At 36.6% G+C, this 25,298-nt stretch overlaps 1 protein-coding gene across 1 annotated transcript; it reads left to right on the top strand.

Annotated features, from left to right (window-relative positions):
- Nucleotides 1-2,051: 2,051 nt before the first annotated feature.
- LOC123655133 (protein draper) lies at nt 2,052-24,595 on the top strand. Its single transcript, XM_045590968.1, has 18 exons — nt 2,052-2,137; nt 4,740-5,035; nt 6,016-6,262; nt 7,917-8,048; nt 8,998-9,115; nt 9,617-9,828; nt 10,246-10,391; nt 10,864-11,014; nt 11,320-11,426; nt 11,876-12,037; nt 17,265-17,471; nt 18,395-18,550; nt 19,181-19,357; nt 19,860-20,027; nt 20,394-20,552; nt 23,435-23,608; nt 23,932-24,063; nt 24,252-24,595. The coding sequence occupies exons 1-18, from the start codon at nt 2,052-2,054 to the stop codon at nt 24,593-24,595; spliced, it is 3,174 nt and encodes a 1,057-aa protein (XP_045446924.1).
- Nucleotides 24,596-25,298: the final 703 nt, after the last annotated feature.

The raw sequence follows: 25,298 nt of genomic DNA, 5'->3' as shown, positions 1-25,298 counted from the left end.
ATAAAGACATTCTGTAGTATATTTAGTATCAGCATTGCACCCGTGCGAATCCGGGGCGGGTCGCTAGTAGAAAATATAGTTATAAATGTTTGCTGTTATGTATCACTGCTACTAATACGATAAATGTTTAGAAAATTAAAAACTACCCATCGAAACTCTTGTGAATTTTACTTTGTATATTTTTAATATTGTAATAAATTCTCTTATCAGTGTTTGAGATATCAATGTTCAACAACAATATGATCCTTTTTCAAGTACCTACTTGTACCTACTTATAATGTATATTTCCTACTAATTTGTAAAAGCCGCTTGTTTCTATGGCTTGTGGCTACTACATAATTATTATGATCTACCGCCGCTTGCTGAATGCCATAGTGTTTCGAGGAATGGAATATATATTTTTTTTAGATTACTAAGAATTAGTTTTTGGAACGAAGTTCCTTGCGGCAGGCTTGACATTTGGCTGGACGACCGAATTGAAAAAAATGTGATACTAAAACCGTAAGAAAAATATATAACGGAAGAGACGTAATATCAGCCACATGACTGTATAATATGACGTTTGTAAAACTAAAATATTGCTAGTAAACTTTTTTAAATTTTTTTATGTAATTTTATACTGTCGTCAAAAATAAATAAAGAAATGTTTATTTTATTTCACTTAATAGTTTGAATTATTATTATTATTATTATTTTGTTGGATTTATTTTATTTTACGGTATTTGTTATTTTCAACATACTAAATTTCCTAAATACTTTTATGTACTGAATTAAAAACCAAACAATAAAATTTAAAAAAAAAAACAAGAACTAGAAAATATATACAATATTCAAACTTTTTTTTTTTAAATTGTGTTGCTTCTATACTATCTGAAGGAACTTCGTTCCTACCTGGTGTCCCATGACACCACATAATTTATATTGCTTCAAATAATTAATCCATCTATATATTATAACAAACTAACTTTTTTTGTTAAATTTTAATGAAATAATCTCAGCTTAGTGATTATCTAATTTGAAAATTTATTTTAGCTTAGCATAGGTGGTTAAAGACAATGTCATGTAGCAACATTAAAATGCATACAGCGCCGTTGTGTCTCTATATAAGTTGGAGCAATAAATTTTTTTGGATCGAAAGTAGCCTGACATGAATGTTTTAATGTTAATTGCAATTAATTTATACGTTTCATTTCTAACGAAACGGTTTTTAAAAACTGTGTATTTTGTAAACAATTTCACATTAGTTGAATGGTTGTTATCGGTTTTCTTATCAAATTTTACTTTACATAATGTAAGAATTACCTAAAAAGAGAAATAGCCCACAGCCACTGACAAACTAAGGCTCGAGATAAAAATGACGTAACTACTAACGAATCCACTGCTAAACAATTCAAATATGTGTGCGATCATTTTGATATGTTTATAAATAACTGACCTCCGTACTGGCGGAGTAATTGTACAAACAATATGAAGAACTTATAAAACATGAAACCTGCTGACGAAAAAATCGATGGCATAACATTAACCCGTTTAAAACGCGTCAATGTAAATCTATTGAAAACTTCCTTTTAGTATATTTATACTAAAAGGAAGTAACAAAAACAACTAACAATAAATATATATTATTCCGATGTTTTTGTAATTTTTTTTTTTTTTTTTTTTTTTATGTCACTAGGTCGGCAAACAAGCATACGGCTCACCTGATGGTAAGCGATTACCGTAGCTTATAGACGCCTGCAATACCGGAATCATTGCAAGCGCGTTGCCGACCCAATCCCCGATCCCCCCAGGAGCCAATCCCCGATCCCCCCAGGAGCTCTGGTCACCTTACTCACCAACAGGAACACAATACTGCTTGAAAACAGTATTATTTTGCTGTGATCTTCTGTGTGTTTTTTCTTTGTTCTAGACAAAACAGTTTATAATTCGCCACACCAGGCAACACGAGGAACGGCTAAACAAGCGTTGAATGCATATCGTCACGTAAACGAGCGCAAAACAATACATTTGTTATGGAGTTGCGGTGTAGACTCGCGTGAACGGTTGCCGATATGTGGAAGACTGTGATATTGCTGGCCCTCGCTGCATCAGTCGGGGCCTTGCTCGAAGGTCCGAATGTCTGCACCAGGCAGGAGACGTAAGTATCGCATGTTGAGCTGAAATTCCTACTTTTCTCAGTAAATGTACGTACGTATGTGTATAAATCTTTACACTTTTAGTATTTTAATTAATCTAATTAGGAATTCTCAGATTTCAGTTCATTTATGATGTGTACACTGTGGGCAACTAATGTGTATTATCACTCTCTTATTCTCGGAACGTACGTATTATGATTCTTTTCTTTGAAGCTGCAAACGCAAATATTTAAGATAAGATTAAAAAAATAAATAAACACAACGCAGTGAAACCTTATTTAATGAGTGTCAATGACTAAAGAATTTTTTTTAATTAAATGAAGCCACAAAGTCAATTCTTAACCGACTTCAAAAAAAAGAGAAGGGTACTCGATTCGACCGTATATATATATATATATATATATATATATATATATATATATATATATATATATAATGTATGTTCGCGGATAACTTCGTCGTTTATGAGCCGATTTTGAAAATTCTTTTTTTGTTGGAAAGAAGATATCCCCGGTGTGGTACCATGATAAGGAAACCAGGATCTGATGATGTGATCCCAAAGAAAACATTTAAATTTCAGTCTTTCAGTATTTACTTGACTAATTTTCATCTACCTACGTTGTATTACTTGTCGATATAATTGAAGTCGGTTTTTTTCTTTTGCCTGCAAACACAATTATTATACAAGTCTCACTCAAGAACCATAAAATATTGACTGACAACAAAGTATTTTTGGATTAAAGGGTCATAATTTATTATAAACTAGCTGAGCTCCTGACTTCGTCTGCGTGGAAGTAAACAAAAAAGTTATTGTTCAGTTTGCAGAGCTATGAAATAAATAAATTTTGAAAATTAAAGTAGCCTAAGTTACTCCTTATTACATCAGCTATCTGCCAGTGAAAGTCCTGTCAAAATCGGCCCAGCCGTTTCAGAGATTAGCTGGAACAAACAGTACAGACAGACAGACAAAAATTGAAAAAAATGTTATTTTGGTATATGTAATGTGTATACAACCATATATGGTAACTGTTTTCCGGGTAGGACTAAGTCTGCCGGTAGACTATTTACAACTTTTATATTCACACTTTTTTTGCATAACCTCAAAATTATCATCGGAAAGTAGAGATTTCACCGAACAAAAAGCGCACCGACTTTTTTAAAAAAGCTGATATATTGACGTGAGAATTTTCAATTGAAAACGAGGGTGCTTTTTCGATATTGAGGTCAAAACAAGGTATTAAATCAAAATAAAATATTTTTAATCAAAAAAAAAAACAGTATTTGGAACAAAATTTTGTAAAAGATAAAAATAAAAAAATCAAAATCTTGGTTTTTTAATTCTTCACATGAATTTTGAGGTTATGTGAAAAAGATGTAAATACAAAAGTTGTTGTTCTTTTTATTACCTACAACTTTTGCTATTAAGCTTTTTTCCATAGGACTTTTAGTTTAGCCGGAAATCGAGATAAACCGTTTTTTACCCTTAAACACCCCTCCCTACCACTTTATAACCTCAGATCGCCCGTAATTTATTTTTCCTTTCATTTTCGTTGTATTTTCTTTCTTTTGCAATGACAATGGGTTTCATCCTACTATAATTTTTTTTTGGTTTCAAAAGCTGTCTGCATAATCCTTGTCGTTTTACACTAACAAAAAAAAAAAATTATCCTATTTGGTGTAGTCGTTCGAGTTATGCGCGTTAAAGTAATTCATTTTTAATAATATACTTTACGATATAATATGAGAATAATATACATTTAATATTAAAATTACTAATTTATACTTATAAATAATAATTTTCGTTTCCTTTAACCACTTATTTCATTTGCGTCATTAGTGATATGCTATAAGCCATAATGGACTTTTATAGAACCCTATCTGAATAACTATTAGTTTATTAATTTAAAATATTGCTAATAAGTAGGTAAAACTGAAAACGTTTCTGTAAGTATAAGGAAAAAAAGTTAAAGTCCTTATTTGTCATAGTTGCATGAGAACTGAAAACTAAAAATTAGTTTTTTGCCTCAATGCGATTGTGTTACATAGTTAGAATGTAAAAACTTACATCTACGGGGACTATGGTTAAAAAAAAACATTTTGCTCAGGTTAGGGTAAGTTTGTCAGTTCAACTTTGGCCGGTCGGAAGACACGACCCCACACGTCTGAGGGGTGGCCTTGTTGTGAGCGAGGCCACCCCGCCATTGTGCCGAGGCCCGGAGGCTTTGTCCGGACCAACCGCTGGGGCATGGTGGCGAATGCTAGCGCGACCCCATCTCACCCTACCCAGGCGGATGACTGCTCACACGTGGTGGTTTTTTAGTCAGTAGGAGTCTGACATAACCCTATGGCGTCCCCGCGCTGGATCGCTGGTATCCATGATGGATTTTCTCCACGTAAAAAAAAGGTTTAGGTGTAGGTCAGATAGATGTTTTTAATTTCATTAATAATTGTCGTAACTAATGATAATTACGTTCCAAATACCATAACAAATTTTATTTGCATGTAGTTAACAACTTTAGAACATGTAATATAATCCTCTGCCTTATTCAGTAGTGAAAATAATAGTCTGAATTGGTTGAATTGAAAGCTTACTTTTATTTTTAGCTACACAACAACAATAAGAGTGTCTGAGAAACAACCGTACCAAGTTAAAGAATACGCTTGGTGTTTCAATGTGCCCCCACGATGTTCGAAATATAAGATAAAGTTCAAGGAGGTATTGAAGACACAGATTCTAGTGAAGCAGAGACCGGTCGAGGAATGTTGCGATGGCTACACGCCGGATTCCGAGGGGAAACTTTGTGTACCGGTGTGCGTGGAGTCGTGTGTGCACGGGAAATGTGTGGCGCCGAATACGTGCGCCTGTTCGCACGGATATGGGGGACCCGCGTGTGACATATGTACGTATCTTTTTTTTGTACTTTTTAAATTTTTCCTTAATTTTATTTGCTATTTATACATACGTCAGATGCAATTGTTCATTGACAAAATTGGGTTGGGTCAAAATCGAAACAATAAAACTGAAGCTTTTTCCTTGACTGAGTCATATATAGGGAAGCGAGTTAAACGAATATACAGTGAGATGTATACGATGAATTACCACAAGTTGAATATTGATTGATAAATTATATTAGGGTCAAATATAATACAACTTATCTTCGTTTGTTGAGAGTTGTTGCATCTGTTAATGAAGGTAGTGAAAATCAAAAATATGCATACAATATGCGTGTTACCAAGTAACGACAATGTCTTTGGAGCTTGGAATTAATAGCTGCTAATGTTAGCTGTTTGATAATAAGTATGTCATACTTGTTTTCAATACGGTATATAATACAATATTAGGGTAGTGAGAATCTTGTGTAATTAGTAACATGTCTTAAATGTTTCAATTTATTTTAATGAGATGCTAAGCGTGCGTCAAGTTTCATAGATAAAGTTTCTACGTGGGTCATAAAATACAGTACAGTCAAGTGGATTTTGGTACACAATAATGTATATTGAAAGTAAAGTTCCGTCTTTTTGTTTTCTTTGCTAGCAACATCGCTTTTGTTAATATAATCAAAGTAGTAATCATAAACGTTTGTGAAACCACTCTTATCGACAAGAAAATACTTTGAAACAAAAAACTAGAGTATTAGAGACAATTATTTTTAGCCATTTCTTACTGCAGACCAATCCTTGCAACTTAATACAATTTCAAGATATTATTTGTTTTTTTTTTCGATATAAGCCCAGTTAAACAAGACATGTTTGAAATTTAAAGGTTCGTAAAAAAACGGGTCGTTATCTGAATTTAAGAGTTATTTGGATTATAGGAACAGGACTTTCACAAACACCCCATCGATCTAGATTCTAGAATTATACTATTATACTATTCCAGCTTGCCCCGACGGTAAGTGGGGTCGTCACTGTCAGAACGAGTGTAGATGTATGAATGGTGGCACGTGCGAGCCGCTTACGGGCGAGTGTGCGTGTACGGCGGGGTGGCGCGGGGACGCGTGCGAGCGTGCGTGCGCGCCTCCCACGTTTGGAGATAACTGTGACCAGACGTGCCAGTGTCGGAACAACGCGACTTGCAACCCTGCGAGTGGGGCGTGCAGGTGTCAGCAGGGCTACACTGGACCGTTGTGAGTATTCGGCGATTTTATACTTCTGACTGGTTTGTCACTTAGGGGCCATCGATAAATTACGTCACACGTTAGGGGAAGAGGTATGAGGTCGACGATGTGTGACATTGTGTGACAAGGGCCGTGGAGGGATTCAAAATTTTGTAACATCATGCTTAGTAATTGGTGAAAATAAATAATAATAATAGTTATAGTGACTGTAATTAAAATTTTAATGAATAAATCAAAATGTCGTTTAACTATGGCAAGAAATATGATTGTAATTGACTAAAAGCAATTGACCAAGAGATGAATACTCAACTGTCATAACTTGCTTATCCTTAGGTTATAGACCTGTTGAAGTTGTCTTAAAGTACTAGTCATACCACTGTTGCTAGGTATGGCGCAATCAAGTTCAGATTGCAAATATTCATTTTGCAGATATCTAACGGCTATTTCAATAAATAACAAATATATAACGTTTATCAAATTACAAGGTACATCTTTTTGATATTCTAACCCATACATCACATGATCATCACAACCTTTCGCAGTCCACCACTGGACATACTGGCGGGTTGGTGACAGCAGGGCTGGCTTTGTCGCACCGAAGACGCTGCTCCCCGTCTTCGGTCTGTGTATTTCAAAGCCTGCAGTTGGATGGTTATCCCGCCATCGGTCGGCTTTTTAAGTTCCAAGGTGGTAGTGAAACTGTGTTATCCCTTAGTTGCCTCTTACGACACCCACGGGAAGAGAGGGGGTACATACCATACAACCCATACATATCTGCATCATATGAAGAATTATTCATATAGAAAAACCTAAAATTTAATATAAAGGGGAAAAATTTCATTTATAGGTATAATAAATACATATATAATTATAAAATGTATGAAAATGTATTTACTTTAGTTGTTTGTGTTAGGTATTAAAATTTCCTGTTTGTTAGTATTGTTTCAGAGTATTTCTAGAGCTTTTTAATAAAACAATCGCCTTCTGACCTTTGGTATTAGTCAAGCGAGTAAAACAATAAAATTATTCAATAGTCTGTGGAAGGTCTTATCAGCTATTGTAGAATGTCTGGGACAATAAATTTATAATTTTGTGAAGTTAAACTTCTTTTGCCGCGTTAGGGAAAAATGATGAAAATAAATTTTTACGATGCACGCGCACACCCTCACATAAACCGACACCCCTTCAGCTAGTCAACGAAGAAGAAGTTAGCTAGCCAGTGAAGTAGAACTTCTCATTCACACACACTTTTTTATATGTATATATTTTACAGTAAATACACATAGAAAATGTGAGATTTTTATAATGGCGGATATATCCTAAGTTTGTGTGTGTAAGTTGTGTAAGTGGATAGTAAATTAAAGTTGTTTCGGAAAGTATTAACTATGACTTATAAATACAGTCTTCTGAAGGAGGTTCTCAGAGATTAAGCTTTAATATAAATGAGATGTTTGTAAAAATCTTGATTTTATGCAAGATCATACGAAGACTGTCTAATGAATATACTTCTCTGTTCTCTATCTTTGTTAGTTTAGACTAATAATGAGACCATAGGCTTAGGTGGCACTTGACTTAATAAATGCCTACTGGATAATTTAAAGAGATACTGGATAGTGTAAATGAAACTCGATATCATGATTGGATTTTAAATCGTTGTTCACAGATGTGAGGAGGAGTGTCCTGTTGGCGAGAAGTGTCCAGACAGATGTCGTTGTCAAAATAACGGAAAGTGCAACTTTTTTACCGGATTGTGCGAGTGCACTGCGGGCTGGACGGGAGATGTCTGCGCCAATAAGTGAGTACATTTTTTAAAAATTTATACTAAACTAGCTTTCACCCGCGACTTCGCTCGCATTGAATTTTTTTTAATAAAAAGTATCCTATGCTATTTCTAATACTTCGAAGAGTATGTTTACAAAGTTTCATGATGATCGGTTGAATAGTTTTCACGTGAAAGCATAACAAACAAACTTATATTCACTATTATATACTGCAGATATAATGATAGAAAAAAATATCAATAAATATTGAAAAATCCCAAACAGCTGAAACTATAGTCAATTGGATTGGATATTGACATGACCGTCGATAATACAGTGCAATGGTATTACAGTACTCAGGGTTGGAACTTCATTACTGGAATGCTAGATGGCGTAGAAGTATCTAAATTTTGAGATTTATTAGCAAATTTTTTTTTTTATTTTTCGTAAAAAATAAATATAAATTTTTTTTTCATAAAAAGTATCCTATGTTACTTCTAATACCTCCAAAAATATGTGCACAAACTTTCATGAGGATCGGTTGAGTAGTTTTCGCGTGAAAACGTAACAAACAAATTTACATTCACATTTATAATATATTAATTAATTAGTAGGGTTTAATAATATAATACTCTATGGTAAAGGACTGTAGTCATAGAACTCATAGAGTTATCTAGTTTTTGGGAGAGATTCGTAGGCGTCAGAATAGTTTTATAATATAGGTAAATCTGTTTTTATAAAAATAAATAAAATAATAATATATTCATTATTATACACCAGAAAAAAAAATTAAAAAATAAGAAAAATGTACAAAAGGCGGCCTTATAGTATAAAGAAAATTTTCACAAAAAATGGCTCGTATTTAAAAATCATCAAAATCAATCAAGCTGTTACAAAATAATTAAAAAAAAATCGCAGTAAAAAAGTACGCCTATTGAATAAAGTAAAAATTAATGCGTCAATTCCCTATTTTTTTTTTTACAGATGTCCTGCCGGTAGATGGGGAGATAAATGTGAGCAGACGTGCGAATGCGCCAATGGTGCGAGATGTCACCATGTGACTGGACAATGTCAGTGTGAAGCTGGATTTATGGGAGAAAAGGTGGGCGTCGATCACTCATTAATTATTGTTAAATTTTAATTTTACTTCATTTTATAATAGGGAAGATACTCGTATATAGTAGGGAATTCGTTAACAGTCTGTTTAATGAATGGTAGAAGACTTTTATTTCATAAGATTAAGTTTAACTGAAAAGGAATAATCATATTGCAAAAATTATATTTCAAATAATAGTTTATTAAATACAATTTTTAAAATATTTGGAATCTAAATTGCATAAATTATTTTTAGCTATGTCTAATTTTTTTGTTGTGTCAATAATTTTTGTATGTCCATGTTACCGTAATTGTCTGTCACGTTATATGAAAATCCAGCTTTACATCTTTTTTATGCATTTAAAATCTCACACGCGAAGAATCAAAACATATTATAAAATGACACGTATATATGCACACGTAAGGTTGCCTAGACGAAATGTCTTTACGCGATAATGCCGTCTATTGTATTTTTCTTTGTTTTTGTATTTTGTTTTGGTGCCGGTAGTGCCTGGAGGCGTGTCCGCTGGGCACGTTCGGCGTGGGGTGCGCGGGGCGGTGCGCGTGCTCGCACGGCGGCGAGTGCTCGGCGCGCGACGGTACCTGCGCGTGCCGGCCCGGCTGGCGCGGCGAGCGCTGCGAGCGGCGCGCCTGCCCGCCCGCCAAGTGGGGCAAGCTGTGCGAGCGCGACTGCGAGTGCAACCCCGCCACCACCGACATGTGAGCCGCTCGCTATACTTCATGGCACTAATACATTGTTAGCGACATCCGATCGATTGGTTTTGAGGCTAAACTTCTTTACGTACGCTCGACTTAGGGAGTGAGCTGGTGAATGCGTGACGAGAGCGTTACGGAAAGTGTGATCGAACGAGACGAACGGAAGTTGAGAGGGCGATATAAGTTGGGGAAGATAGAAAGGGAGAGAGTTACGTTCCGGATATTACTGTAGGGGAAACTTAAGAAGTTTAACTAAAGACGTGTGCACTCATGCGTAGTTTATATATGCCTGCATCCACAAGAAGCATCGTCATTGAAGTTATCGCAGTCCCCGGGCTGCTCCAAATTTTGAGCAGCATATTTCCTTCAATACTCTGTGTCAATGAAAGATGATGCAACGTTTTGGTGCTTTCACGTCAGGTGCGACCCGTGGACGGGCGCGTGCGAGTGCTCGGCCGGCTGGCTGGGCGAGTTCTGCACGCGCCAGTGCCCGCTGCTCACGTACGGGAAGGGCTGCCGCGCCACGTGCCGCTGCGAGAACAGCGGACACTGCTCGCCCGTTAACGGTGCGCCCGCCTCGCACAAGACACAACAATCATAATACACACATACCACAATACACATATACACACATTCACACATACACACACATAGCTATGTATCTGTTATAATTGCTCTTAATATATATTGCAATTGATATTTAATTATGTTAATATCCACAGTGATGTATTTTTATTGACATTGTAAATTTTAATTATTGTATTTTGGTAAGATTGTATATTTCTATTTCTACATTTATCATTATTATCTTAATTTTGACATATCGAAATTTTTCTTTTTTTTCTGATTGACTTACTTGTGTCTGGAGCAAAGCTCTGTAAACTTGTACGTATGGACAATTATATAAATAAAGTTGTAATACATGTGATGTGACTATCTGATTAAGACACTCAAATTCGTGTCCATCAGTTGTAAGGTCGTGACATAAGTGGCCGTGTCCACCAGCGATAAGGCTCTAACACGTGTGGTGTGCCCCAGGCTCGTGCCTGTGCGCGCCGGGCTACCGCGGCCAGCACTGCCAGGAGCCGTGCCCGTTCCCGCTGTACGGCGACAACTGCGCCGACACGTGCGACTGCCAGAACAACGCCACGTGCTCGCACGAGACCGGCCAGTGCGAGTGCAAGCCCGGGTCAGTGCTGCATCTACGTCTACACAATGCTAACGTGTGCTTTGTACTAACTGAAACTATCCCAAAATATTATAAAACTTAGTCGGTTTTTTCTCTTGACTTCTGTTTGAAGGAAATTTTAAAACAGACAATTTTGTTTTTATCATATTAATTCCAGACAAAAATAAATTGTGGTAAATTCATTGGGAAATCAAATGCTAAATTAAAAATTTAATTAATTATTACTTATAGAACATAATTTCTAGACTATTATGGTTACAAGTATTGATTGTTAGATTGCTAAATTTATTATATTAATTCTGCAGTTTCGATGGATTGAAATGCGATCGACCGTGTAATGGAAAAACCTTCGGTCTTCGGTGTCTACAGCCATGCGATTGTGAAAACGGAGCTCCTTGTAACCCTGTTAATGGTAACTATTTTTTTTGTAACTTATATACTTATCCATAATGGTATATTATACCATTGCATATTTTAGATACAAAATCATAAATCCTTCGTCAGAGCATGTTTTTTAAATAAATCTGTCAAAAGAAAATTAATGAATTTACTTCTTGTATTTTTTTACTATTATATGTAAATTTTTTTGTGTGTTATGATCCGACTAGCGCTGAAATTCATTAACAGTCGGTAAAACATGTCGTGTTTTTCACGATGTTACCCTTTATTACGATTAAGTCGTCAAACAAGCGAACGGCTCACTTGATGGTAAGGATTACCGTAGCTTATATACCAGAAGAATCACAAGCGCGTTCCCGACCCTATCCCCAATTCCCGCCAGGAGCTCCCTCAGGTACTTCCCCAGTCGGGGAAACTTCGTGCTGTGCCATACCTCAGTTAAAGTGTGTAAACGTGTTGTAGGCGAGTGCGTGTGCGGGCCGGGCTACGAGGGCCCGCGCTGTGAGCGCCGTTGCCGAGCCGGCTTCTACGGGCAGAATTGTTCGACGCCTTGTGACTGCAAACAGAACGCTGTGGGCTGCCACCACGTCACCGGCGCCTGCATCTGCGAGAGCAGCTGGAAAGGTGCGTGCACTCACTTATCAACACTTACACATTTGCTACTAATCTTATCAATATTACCTATACGATTACTTGTAACCTCCTGTTACCTGTAACATCTCACTGCTAGTTATAGGCGTCTTTCTCCGTGTAGGAAGGCTCGCAGCTGAATCCACCATACTACTCCGCTGGGGGTTGGTGGATATATTCCACAATTATCATGAATCTTCCACAATTACCATGTATTATCAGCTGTGCCAATGTGATAAAGCCTTTGATAGAAAGTAGCTCACAAGCACTATAAAATATATCATATTTTAAGTAAATAACTCATATCTATTTAAATAAATAGCTATTTAGAAGTAATTAGTTATCATAAAGTTAGCAAGTAGCTAGGATTCTAATAACGTTACTCATTTCCCACGTTGTATTATGTTTTAAAGAAAGTAAAACATTATTCATTGTATTACATATTCATATTCAGGTCTTTCAAAAAGGAGGGGTATGTATAAATAAAATACGTTTTCATCTCATAATTTTAATTTACGGCAGATGTTATAAGGAATTCAATTATGTACGATACTTTCTGCGACAAATTTCAAGAGAGGTCATATGAAGATGTAGAAATCGTTACAAATAATGTACAACGAGATGGCCAAAGGTTATTTATACGGAAACATCGCACACATAACAAAACAAAAGATACGAAAAGAAATCCTAAAATGTTTACTCAAGATATGTTATCTAAAAGTTATGAATTGTTTAAAGATAATTGCGTTTCTTGGAAACTTGAAAATGGTCTGGTAGGTGCAAAGATGAACTTTGAAGCGATAAAACAAGCATTAACTAAGTTAAATTTGGTTAACACTAAATCTGTTATTGTAGCTTTTGATTATAATAAGTCTTCTTTTCTCTATGTCGATACTGTGAATGATGAAGTCGTTAAAGTTAATGATATATATTGAGATTATGACTAAATAAATATTACAATAACTGCCTTTTTATTTTTGTTGTATACGACATATTCGTTTAGTTAGTACTTAATATTATACATGTACAGTATGTGACACACAAAATAAAAAATAAGACAATTGATGTATAACTCGATATTATTATTGTATTACTGACTACGATTAGTAACATTAGGTTTTAAAAATAATAGTTAACCTAACTGAACTAATTACAAAAATTATAAGTCCTCAAAACTATGTTATTTAAGAAAAAACACTAATGAGGAAACCGAATTACAAAATGTATATATTAATAATGTTAAATATTGTAATTGATACAACACAATACAATACAATACTAATATACTTTATTGTACAACCAGAAACAATACACGTAACATAAAGCATGCAAGAAAAAATAACAAAAAATAACATAATTGTGTTTGCAAGCAAACGAAAAAAAACCGACTTCAATTATATCGACAAGTAATACAACGTAGGTAGACGAAAAAATAGTCAACTAAATACGCGTTATCAAAGATTACTCAAAAAGTAGTTATTAGATCTCAATAAAATTTATATGTGACCACATGATAAACATCAACTTTCGATTAAATTAAAAATTATCAAAATCGGTACACCCAGTAAAGAGTTATTGCGGATTTTCTAGAGTTTCCCTCGATTTTTCTGGGATCCCATCATCAGATCCTGGTTTCCTTATCATGGTACCAAACTAGGGATATTCCCTTTCCAACAAAAACAGAATTATCAAAATCGGTACACCCAGTAGAAAGTTATGTGGTATAATACAACGTAGGTAGACGAAAAAAGCGTCAAGTAAAAACGCATTATTAGATATAACTCGAAAAGTAGTTGTTAGATCTCAAATAAATTTAAATGGGACTAATTGACACACACCACCTTTCGATTAAAAAAAAAATTGTCGAAATCGGTCCACCCGGTCAAAAGTTCTGATGTAACATACATAAAAAAAAATACAGTCGAATTGAGAACCTCCTTTTTTGGAAGTCGGTTAAAAAGTAATCTACAAAAGGCGGTCTTATCGCTAAGTAGCGATCTCTTCCAGACAACCTTTAGAAAAAGAACATGAATAAGAATAAATCGGAATAGAAGTAATAGTGCGTTAATTATTATCAATAAATATTTATTTTATATATTTTATTAGAGATAAGTGCTATAGTTATTGTTTGTTCCGATAGTTAATGTAGTTATGAAGCGAGAGACAAACTTTTTGTTATTATTTCTTTTAAAATCTGCTTCAATTAAAATAATATTCTAGGGTTTCTTGAACCGACCAGTTTTAGAAAACGGGATTTTCGGAACTTCGTCTTAATGGAACCAGGATTCCCCAGTCCTTTCCATACTTTCGGTTTTTTTTTTTTATTATATAAAGTTTTCAATGTTCAATTTTAAGTAATTTTACAAAAATAAAATTAGAAATTATAAAAAAAAACCAAATCAAACAGAAAAGGGTACTTTCGGTAGTGAAAAATAAATTATAAAATTTGATAAAAAATAAAATTTATGTAGAAATACACTTAAATATTCTGATTTAGAATCATAAAAGTACATTATTGTTTTATTATATTGAATTTAAAAGTCGTATATTTTAATGTATATATCACGTGACTAAAAACACGACCCGCCATGGTATGACGTCATACGGGCAATAACAAAAAACAAAGTTCTGTCAGAACTGTAAACATCTAGGTACATATTTTTTTAACTTTAACTTCAAGGAGTAATACTTGTGCTCTTTCGTAAGTGCATTTCATTTGTAAATATTTATTTATTAAAATGCAAAAAGGTTTTGTAAAAGCAGGTAGTACGAATGTGTCAAAAATTGATTCAATGGTGGTTGCAAAGTTTTTTGCATGTAACCCAGACTTTTGTTCTGCCGAATTTCGGAATGTTAAAACATCTTTCTAAGTATTACTTGTTATATTATACTGTTTTTTTTATGTAGGTATACCTAATTTAATAAATAATGTTAGAAAGTGTTAGGTTATGTTTTATTTCTTGTGTTACTGCCAAATTAAGACTTAATAGTTTTTTTAATGCTACTATTTGTACAGCTAGACACTACACACCAACGATAGCTATTGTAATTCATTATTTTACACAAAAACACCAAATATTTGTAGCTGTTAACGTTGAACGACAAAGAGTATATGTATAAGGTATTAAACTTTAGACGTATTGAACGAGTTCGGTCTTACATACGTCATACACGACTTTTGTTACTAACCATATTACGTCACCAAAATAGATGATGGCGTTTTCGCGAAAATAAAAAGGGTTTAAAATTTAATTTAATTTTATGGCATGAAAGCGTGTTTATTTTGCCGAAATATATATTATATATTTTTTGTGGTTTTTATTGGAAATCAACATTTTTTTAATTATCATTGGCATTTTCTTATTTTTCTATTCTTGTGTTTAGTAGTAATAAGTAAAAAAATTAGTATGCATCATCTGCACAGCTACCGTTACAAACATGGACATATTTATCTTTTTAGGGCAGCGGCTCTGGTTACAAGGGGTCTATTATCACGAAGAAGAGATTCTAAAAAGAGAAATAATATTATCTCTTACATTGCGAATTAGGTCCTAATCCGAGGCCATTTAGAGTAATGCCAAACTGACTACTAAAAAGCTAACATCGACGTTTTGTATTTTATAATACTTTGCTATATTTTTTTTTACATATATCTTTTACTTATATTTCTAATTTTGTGTAAAATAAAGTTTAGTTTCATTATTACTTTGTGTTCCTGATAGCTGAATACGTTTTGAACGCCTTAAGAGCCATTTCACAAAAATCGGTAACAATCCGCGAAATTTAATATTTTTACGTCGTTAATCTCACTCAGTATTGGATGCAATAATGTAATTTATATTTTTGAAATATAATAGAGCAAACTTTGTTATAGTAACATAATGAATCAGAATTTTGATTTATATTGTATGTACAAAATTATTAACCTTTTGATCAGCCGCCTCCGTGGGTAAACGGTCGAAATGTATACTTTGAAGTCCTATTTTTCAATAACCTCTACCTTAAAACTATATAAAAAATATGGTTATATATGGAATATGTTTTTGTTGATACATAATGCAGATTTTTTTCATTTGTATCTCCGTTAATCCGTAATAAAATTTTAAAGTTACAAATATTTCTCAAATGAGTACAATTTTAAAAGTGTTATTTTTCTTAGGAAACAAAGAAATTTTAAGGAACTATCTATACCAAAGTATGTAAGTTTACTTTGGTATAGATAGTTTAGGAAGGATCATTTAGGAACATAAAAAAATAATTAAAATATTTAATTATTTTTAATATCTTTTGTATTCAAAATAAAGAGATAGTACCACGCATGAAACCTAGTAAATCAGTCGAGCGCCAGCGCTCTTAGAGGTAAGATCCACGCCAAATTCTGCGCAGCCGTCTCTTTCGCTCACACGCGCCAAGCGGCTGCTGTTATAGTGTGATAAACCGCATTTGATACTTTCATAAATTTAAAAAAATATGCGAAAATTACTGTAAAATAATATAACGATAATTTATGTTAACAAATGCATAATTTTTTTTTCTCACATTATCAATACATTTAAATATCTTTGTCTTGTTATTTGTTAATAAATAGGTTTGATTGCTCCAGATTTTCTGGAGCATAATAAAATGCTATTTTATTTATATCGTAAATATTTGATTCATTCCTAAACTTGATAAACTATATCAATTTTAAAAAAATGTTTCATAAAATGGATTTGTTACTTTTATTTGAAATTTATTGATTGTTCTTATATAACATAATTGAATTTTTTACAAATTAATTATGTAAAAAACATTTTATAACATAGTTATTAATTTTTATTAAATTATATACATTAGAAAAAGATCAAGATGGTTTTTTGGTTGTCACACCATACCAAGTAGCACAAATATCACGCGGCTCGTACGACTCGCGCGATGCGACCAAATTCACCTAAACTTGCAGAGCGAAAAATTGTGAAATGGCTCTTAAGTTTTGGAATGACTGAATTTACTGAAAATGGATTTTATAAACTAAGAGGCGCTTTAATTATTTTTTAACTAAAAATACAAATATCGTGTTGTTGAAACAAGTAGATCAGACCGGTGTTAAAGGGCCTATATGCACCGCTAAACCAGAGTGGCCATTGAACATAAATCTTAATAAATTTTGGCTTTAGTAATTAACAATTGTTAAAAGAACTATGATATATCATAAATAGTTATAAAAATGCGAACGTTGTAGGCGTGCAGTGTGAGACGCAGTGCGAGGCGGGCCGCTTCGGCGAGCAGTGCTCGGAGCGGTGTCCGTGCGCCAACAACTCGTCGTGCGACGCGGCCAGCGGGCGCTGCGTGTGCGCGGCGGGTTGGCGTGGCGAGCGTTGCGACACGCCCTGCGAGCCCGGCACCTACGGCGCCGCCTGCAAGCAGCTGTGCCCGCACCACCCGCTCGGTGAGTCGCCTCTCGTCACTGCGACACTCTCTGCATCCGCGTGGCGTAGCCTGTCGTTGTGTCGTTGTGATTGTACAGTAAGATGCTAACCATAACGAAATATATGGCTATCAAGGTCTCATTGTGATTTTTTGAGTCTTATTGTACTTCATTATTACCGTAATTGTCAGAATGTACTTGCTTACCTGGTAAGTTGAAGAAATACACTTCTCAGCTGAAGATTTATTTCATCAAATATTCCTTAAACTGTATTAATTAGAACCAAGATCGTTTAAGTCAACATTGCCCGAACAATACATGTTATTGTGTAAACAATGGTATTGGAGTGCTCGACTGACTGACCGTAATTAAGATTTATAGTTTGATTTGTGAAATTTGAACTCTAGTGAAAACTCTTTTTAATAATCGTAAATAAATATTTAACAAGTCTATGCTTAACTAAATTACGTATATTTTTTGGCCTCTTTTCAGACATCTTTTCAGACACTCAGCATTTAAATTTATTTTCCATCGGAACTTCGATAAATTACAATTTTAAAAACAGAATGGACATCAAAGTTTCAATCAGATTTTTACTTATTTTGGTTATTTGGTATTTTAAATTGTTTTCACCGTATTTGAGTGGGTCAGACTTTTTTCGTTTTTACAAAATAAGAATAATAGTGATGCTATCATTTTTACTCAATGAATGATGAAAAAACTTTTACGAGATATCGATATTTGTAGTATTTATGTCGATGTTTTGACAATTGTTCTTACCTATTTTTTCTGTCTAAAATAGATATCTATTCTAAAATAGTATTTATGGTAAAATGGTGATTAATGTATTTATTCAAATTTGATGTTTCTGAACATAAAAGGTCGTTGTTACAAAAACACATACTTAAGATCTGGTTATTTAGACGTGTTTTTTATATATTTAGGTAACGTGACGTGCGACCCCGTGACTGGGCAGTACACATGCCCCAGCGGCTACACGGGCATGAACTGCGAGTACCCGTGCCCCCTCGGCACGTACGGGGAGGGTTGTCTGCAGCGTTGCAACTGCAAGAACGGCGCCGACTGTCATCATGTTACCGGTACTTTGCGTTTATTTGACAAGTGTTCAGAGGTTAGAAAATGTAACCAGGCCATATGTTATTGTTATTTTTCGACTGGTTTAAACGCTTAGTATCTAAATTTACCTATTAAATTGTACTCGATTCAGCCCATATCATTCCACTGCTCGGCATAGGCCTCTTTCTCCGCGTAGGAGAAGGGTCGAAGCTCAATCCACCACATCGCTCCACTGCGGGTTGAGGATAGCTTGTGTAGTGATTTTTTCCTAGTAAACATCAAGAGTGTACTGTGTGGCTACGGTACTAAAGAATATAGCCACCCCCTCTCTTCCCGTGGGTGTCGTAAGAGGCGACTAAGGGATAACACAATTCTACAGCTACCACCTTGGAACTTAAAAAGCCGACCGGTGGCGGGATAACCATCCAACTGCTGGCTTTGAAATACACAGGCCGAAGACGGACAGCAGCGTCTTCGGTGCGACAAAGCCAACCTTGCGGTCATCAACCCGCCTGCCCAGCGTGGTGATTATGGGCAAAACACATGAGTTCACGTTATTTTTGGCGTGGACTTGTGGAGGCCTGTGTCCAGCAGTGGACTGTATAGGCTGTAATGATGAAACATCAAGAAGTAAACGAAGTGACGTGTCGCAGGCACGTGCCTGTGCCTGCCGGGCTGGCGCGGGCCCGTGTGCGGCGCGGCGTGCGCGGCGGGCTGGTGGGGCGCGGACTGCTCGCAGCCGTGCCGCTGCGCGCGCGGCGCCGCCTGCCGCCCCAACGACGGCTACTGCCGCTGCCCGCCCGGCTACACCGGCAGCTACTGCACGCAGTGTACGTATACATTACACACCCGACGTCTCGCCGCGAGCCCCTCTGACGCCGGACCGGAGCGATATCGAATGACGCGTATGAGGAAACAATTGGACATTTTGCTTTTACGCTATATTTATTTTTGAATTTCTGAGACGAATTAGAAGAGCAAAAGAGATAATTGTTAAAAAATATGACATGCGACCATTATGAACGAATAGCTACAGCTATTTTTTTACATTATTACATCTTAAAGGGACCACGAAGTTTGGCAAGGGGTGGGGAGGGGTCCAAAATTTTGTGACATTACTTATCAAAATATAATTGTTAGTATTAAAATAATTTTATTTTTCATACCTATGTTAGATTGATGATGATTGTATTGATAAATAATTTACATTAGGTGGCACGAATGTGACCATCTGTGACAAGGACGGAGGAGTTTAAAATCGTGAAATTCGTGTGATTTATGGATGGCCCCTTAGTTAACTGCTTTTAAATTATTTTATTGTTCTTATTTTAGTTTGCCCGGAAGGCTACTTTGGCGACCACTGTATGGAGGCGTGTAACTGCTCCTCGGAGGGCAACTGGGTGTGTGACCCTGTCAAGGGATGTGTTTGTCAACGCGGGTTCATCGGAGACCGTTGTGACATTAACGCCAAGGACGCCATCATCATCGACCGGGCTAACAGTCAGTATTTTAATTTTTACACGAATCTTATATAAACAATAACTACAAATAATCCTTTAGACCATTCAAAAGCACGATATTACCTTCAGAGACATGCAATTTTCTATATAAATTCTTATGATCAACTTTCTATTTATGAGGCGCAAATTGCCGTTTTTCAATTTGAAACATTCATTTTGCCGTATTCCATTAATTTCAACATATCGGCAGACGAAATCATCAATCGCTAATGCTTTGCTTGACATTTAATTGTTACTTTAAGTGTTAACTTTCACGTAGCTGTAGCGTCAATTATTTTTGTTCTACTACTCGTATAATGCTGCAATGACATAACAAAAGTTTGAAACAAAAATCGACGACTGGCAGGCGGGTCGAGTGCGGGTCTGACGGCGGTGCTCGTGGTGCTGGTGTGCGCGTGCGTGGCGGGCGCGGCGCTGCTGCTGCTGTACTACCGCAAGCGCCTGCGCAACCTGAAGCGGGAGATCGCACACGTGCACTACACCGCAGATCCTGGCTCGCAACCCGGTGAGGAAATTAAAAAAAATTGTTTATTTTGGACAGCTTGGATCCATAGAAATTGTTAGTAGCAAAACAGAAAGTAAGTAATAACTCACATATATGATAGTAGTTACTTTAGTAATTAATCAATAATAGAATACTACGCAGGACATAGTCCTCTTGACCGATCTTGGCCGATCAGCGAACTGTGCCCACAGTCGGCAATCGCACTCAGCACACTAGCCGCTGCTGCGCACTCCGCTTAGTAATGATGCGGTTGCGGCGGAAATTTATATCTATCTCCCTCATTTCTCCCCCATCCGTCTCTCTCTCTCTCTCTCTCTCTCTCTCTCTCTCTCTCTCTCCTCGATCGTTTGCTTCATTGCTGAAGGTCGTGTCCACTCTGATCCAGGGTCTGGGTCACGATCTCTGTGAATTTTCTCCATTCCGTCCTTATCTCTGTTTCCCTCAGGGCTGCGGTCACTTGGAGACCAGTGAGGTTGGTAACTTGGTCCGACTACCGTGTGGGGTAGCGGCCACTTGGTCGTTTCCCCTCTACTTTGCCAAGCACCATCAGCTTGTCTAAGCTGTCAGGCTGACTTCGCGCTATATGACCAAAATGACGGAGGACACGCTGGTAGCAAATACTTGACAGTCTCTTTTTTATGTGCAGTTGTTGCAGGATCGAAACATTGGTTCTCCTGGCCGTCCATGGTATACACAGCATTCTTCGCCAGCACCATATTTCGAACCCGTCGATCTTCTTCCTCTCTGGGGAGCGAATTGTCCAGGATTCTGAGCCATAAAGAAAAATGGAGAATACCAGAGTCTGAACAAGTCGTTTTTCCGTTTTATTAGATATTTTCCTGTTCTGCCATATTCGGGTCAGTTTGCTGCAGACTTGGCCATTTGGGATCGTCGCCGGATCTCCTTTTCACAGCCTCCCTGGTCAGTCAGTAGTGCGCCTAGATACAAAAACTGAGACAGATTCAAGGTCACTCAGTTCCCCAGTTCTAGTTAGTGTACCAGCCCTATTTACCATTAAGACTTTAGTCTTTGCTCTATAGACCAACCTGTTCGCTTTCGTATTGAACTCTTCTGAACAGTTCACAAAGTTCTTCTTGATGGATGACGCGATTAGAGTTGTATCATCTGCATATCGAAGGTTGCTAATCTTCGTCCCGCCTATCGAGATACCGCTCTGCCAATCATCTAGAGCCCTTCTCATGATGAATTTCCCGTAGATATTGAAAAGGATGGCTGATAGGATGCACCCTTGCCGTACTCCTTTCTCCGGTCTGAAAGGTTCCGATATCGTGTTATTGACTCTCACAACAGTCTCACTATCTTTGTACAAGTTAGCTATTAATACTGCCAGGTGCTCAGGAACTCCCATCTCTAGTAAGATTTTCCGGAGAGAGTCCCAGCGCACGCAGTCGAAAGTCTTGGAGTAGTCAATGAAGCACATCAGTGTGGGCTTGCAAAATTCACAGCTTTTCGTATTAGTTGCCTAACGTTGACTATTTGCTCCCTGGTACCTCGACCTCTAACAAAACCAGCCTGTTCCTCAGGTATTTGCCACTGTAGGAATGCCTTTAATCTCTCGTTAATGACGTAGAGCATTATCTTGCTGGCATGAGGTGTAAGTGCCACTGTGTGTTAGTTGCTGCACGAACGAGTAGATCCCCTTTTGTGGATAGGGATAAGCATTGACTCTTTCCAGTCATTTGGCCATTGACCTGTTCTCCATACCTGGTTACACAGGTCTAGTAGTATCTTAATACCTTTATCCCCAATTTCCTTTAGTTCTTCAGCGTAAACTTTGTTCATACCGGCTGCCATGTTGTTCTTTAGTTTAGGTAAAGCGCATCGTATTTCGGACTCCAGTATCTCTGGTTCAAGGGTGTTAGGGGCTATGAGCAGACAATCTTTAGTCTGTTGATTGTGACTATCGGTGTAGAGGCCCTCACAACACGATCGCCACCTTTCGGTCACTTGGTCAATCTCTGTTAAAAGATTACCCGCAGCATCCTCTACAGCCCATGTCTTCGGCTTTAATTCCCGGCAAATAGTCTTGACTTTCAGGAACAGATCGCTTGTGTGCATTGTTTTGATTGGCTCTCTATGTCATCACATATGTTGTTAAGGTAACTATTGTAGTTACTAACTAGTTGCGGCATAGATATTGGAGTCTTTTGTATTGCGTACGTTCAGTATCATTGTTACCTTTAAGTAGGTCTTTCCTCTGCTTTATTACCTTCCAAGTTTCCTCGGTAATCCATTCCTTATTCGGGTTGTCTGCTTTAACCCTTGTACGGATTTCATCTCTAGTTGTTAAAAGAAGATTCTTCATACTAGTCCAGGTGTTAATATCTGTATTAGTGTCTACATTAAAGTCTAATATTTTGGTGTTTAACATGTTCTGAAGGCAGACAGTTCCTCAGGGGTAAGTCGTTTTTGCGGTTTGTACGTCGTTCTCAGACACTTCTTCAGCTTTATCCTCATTGTGGCTACAAGTAGTCTGTGGTCACTTCCACAATCTGCTCCAGGGTAGGTCCTCACCCTTCTAATGGAGGATCTCAATCTTTTCGAGATAGCTATGTAGTCTATTTGGTTTCTTGCCCGATCTCCTGGCATAACCCATGTATAGAGTCTTCTCGGATGTTGTTGGAAGCATGTATTAGTTATCGTGAGGGAGTTTTCAGCACAAAATTGCAGCCACATTTTACCGCGCTCGTTCCGCACTCCCAGACCATACCTTCCGACTATTTCACTTAGATGGTCGTCATTTTCTGTTGATCCTACCTTAGCATTGAGGTCCCCTAGGATTACCATTATGTCTCTGTTCGATACTAGTTTTATCGTTTATCTCTCTCTCTAAGTAATAATAATATTATTTATTTTAACAGAACAACAGCACTTCGACAACCCTGTGTACTCGTTCCAAGGATCAACGCGTGGAGACGACTCTGCAACGTTACTAAATAACTCCACTCACATCTTCAACAACTTGGGTACCGGCAGCAAGATAAATAACGCTACTTTGGAGAGATTGAGAATGACTGCGACTTCCTCAAATGGAAGTAAGTGTAAGAAAGAAAAAGGGTTATTTTCAAATATTTGTTTTCCTAACATAAAATTGATTAGAATATTTTAGGATAGTTATTGTTATAAAAATGATATGTATACACAGTAATGCAAGGTTTTAGCAGCTTATAGGTTATATAGGTTTTCTAAGGCAATTTTTTTTTTGTATGAAACCAGTAGATTAAGATTATTGCGTTAAATCAAAATTAAGAACAATGATTCTGTTGTACAACTGTAATGTGTATAGTCTGCTACTGTATTAGAATAGATATAAGAAAATTAAAGTCAAATGTAATTAAATAATTACTTTTCCTTATAGCCCACTATGATCCAATGTCATCGCTCAAGAATAAGGACGCTGATTTAACTAACCCCAACTTATACCACTGCATAGATGACGACAATAAGCTGGACCATGTGTATGATGAGATAAAACATAAGGAGGGATATGGTAAGTCATTTTATATAACTGTAGGAAACATTTTATATAATTTTAGGAAAGAAAAGAATAATATGTATGTAATTATAACATCACCTGATAATTAACACTAGGTAAAGTCTGAAATAAAATAATTAAAGAGCTATAATCGATGTAGCAATTATGTATTTTTTTATTTAATTTAATTTTAATAATTACAGAGATGGAGTATGACCATTTGAACTACACGCCTCCAGCGAACACCTGGAAGCCGCACTACCAACGGATGAATAACGGTATCGTTGGACTGACACCCGACGCCGCTGCGCCCACGCCTACACCCACGCTGGGACCCGTGCCCACGCCCACTCCCTCAGGACCAGTGCCAACGGCCACACCGCCCATCCCGCCGTTACCCAAGCTTCATGTTCCGCTGGGACCAGGCTCTGAGCTCGAACCACTCACTGTCCCGCCGGGACCAGGTTCTGAGCTCGACCCACTCACTGTGCCGCCGATACCGCCTCTGCGGGACGATCCGCCCTCTGACGTCAGTCCGACGCCGTGACGTCACCTCCACGCGTCACGTGACGTCATACCCACCGCCACGACGTCACGCTCACATACAGTAAAGTTATTACGTAACCGTGAGGTTATAAGTTAGTTAGTAGATAATGAGGTTTTGTACCGAACGGAATTGCATTATATTATATAGGTTTACCAATATAAATCGTGAGCGCAGTTTTACATTTGTTTCACAAATACATTAGATAATCGTAATGGATAATGATAATTTAATATTGAGGAAGATTATTATTGTATTATATTATTGGCCAGCATAAATCTTTAATTTTAATGTAACTATCTGACAATATACACCTTTAATACAACACAAAAGAGGAACATCATAAGCGTGTCAGCTCAGATCGAGTATATTATTTATTTATTCTATAATCCAATAGTAGATCTTTCTCAAAATTAAATACTTTTGTCGAATTTGTGATATTTAACTGCAAAAATATAATTGTAATTTAATTGAGTATAATATGGAATGTAGAAGTTCTGTGAATTACTTATTACGATACGTTCATAGTGACTTTAGTGACAGTTAAAAGTAAGAATATTAGCTGAGGTTTTACTTTTGTGTGTCAGACTATAAATAGTATTTCACCGCGTGGATCTTTAATGAGGATACAATATTATTTTATTATTTTGACGTGTATGTTATAACGTAATCAAAATTAATATAAAAGAAAATTGTTAATATGCGG

The sequence above is a fragment of the Melitaea cinxia genome, chromosome 7 (assembly GCF_905220565.1).
Source record: "Melitaea cinxia chromosome 7, ilMelCinx1.1, whole genome shotgun sequence".
NCBI classification, from domain to species: Eukaryota; Metazoa; Arthropoda; class Insecta; order Lepidoptera; family Nymphalidae; genus Melitaea; species Melitaea cinxia.
This window is presented reverse-complemented; position numbering and strand designations above follow the sequence as displayed.

What these genes read in the sequence shown, in the direction of transcription:
- LOC123655133 (XM_045590968.1), top strand. Translation starts at nt 2,052, where the DNA reads ATGTGGAAGACTGTGATATTGCTGGCCCTCGCTGCATCAGTCGGGGCC. An exon ending in AACCCCGCCACCACCGACAT is followed by an intron (nt 9,829 to 10,245) that starts GTGAGCCGCTCG and finishes CTTTCACGTCAG; the next exon opens with GTGCGACCCGTGGACGGGCG. An exon ending in TGCGACTTCCTCAAATGGAA is followed by an intron (nt 23,609 to 23,931) that starts GTAAGTGTAAGA and finishes TTTTCCTTATAG; the next exon opens with CCCACTATGATCCAATGTCA.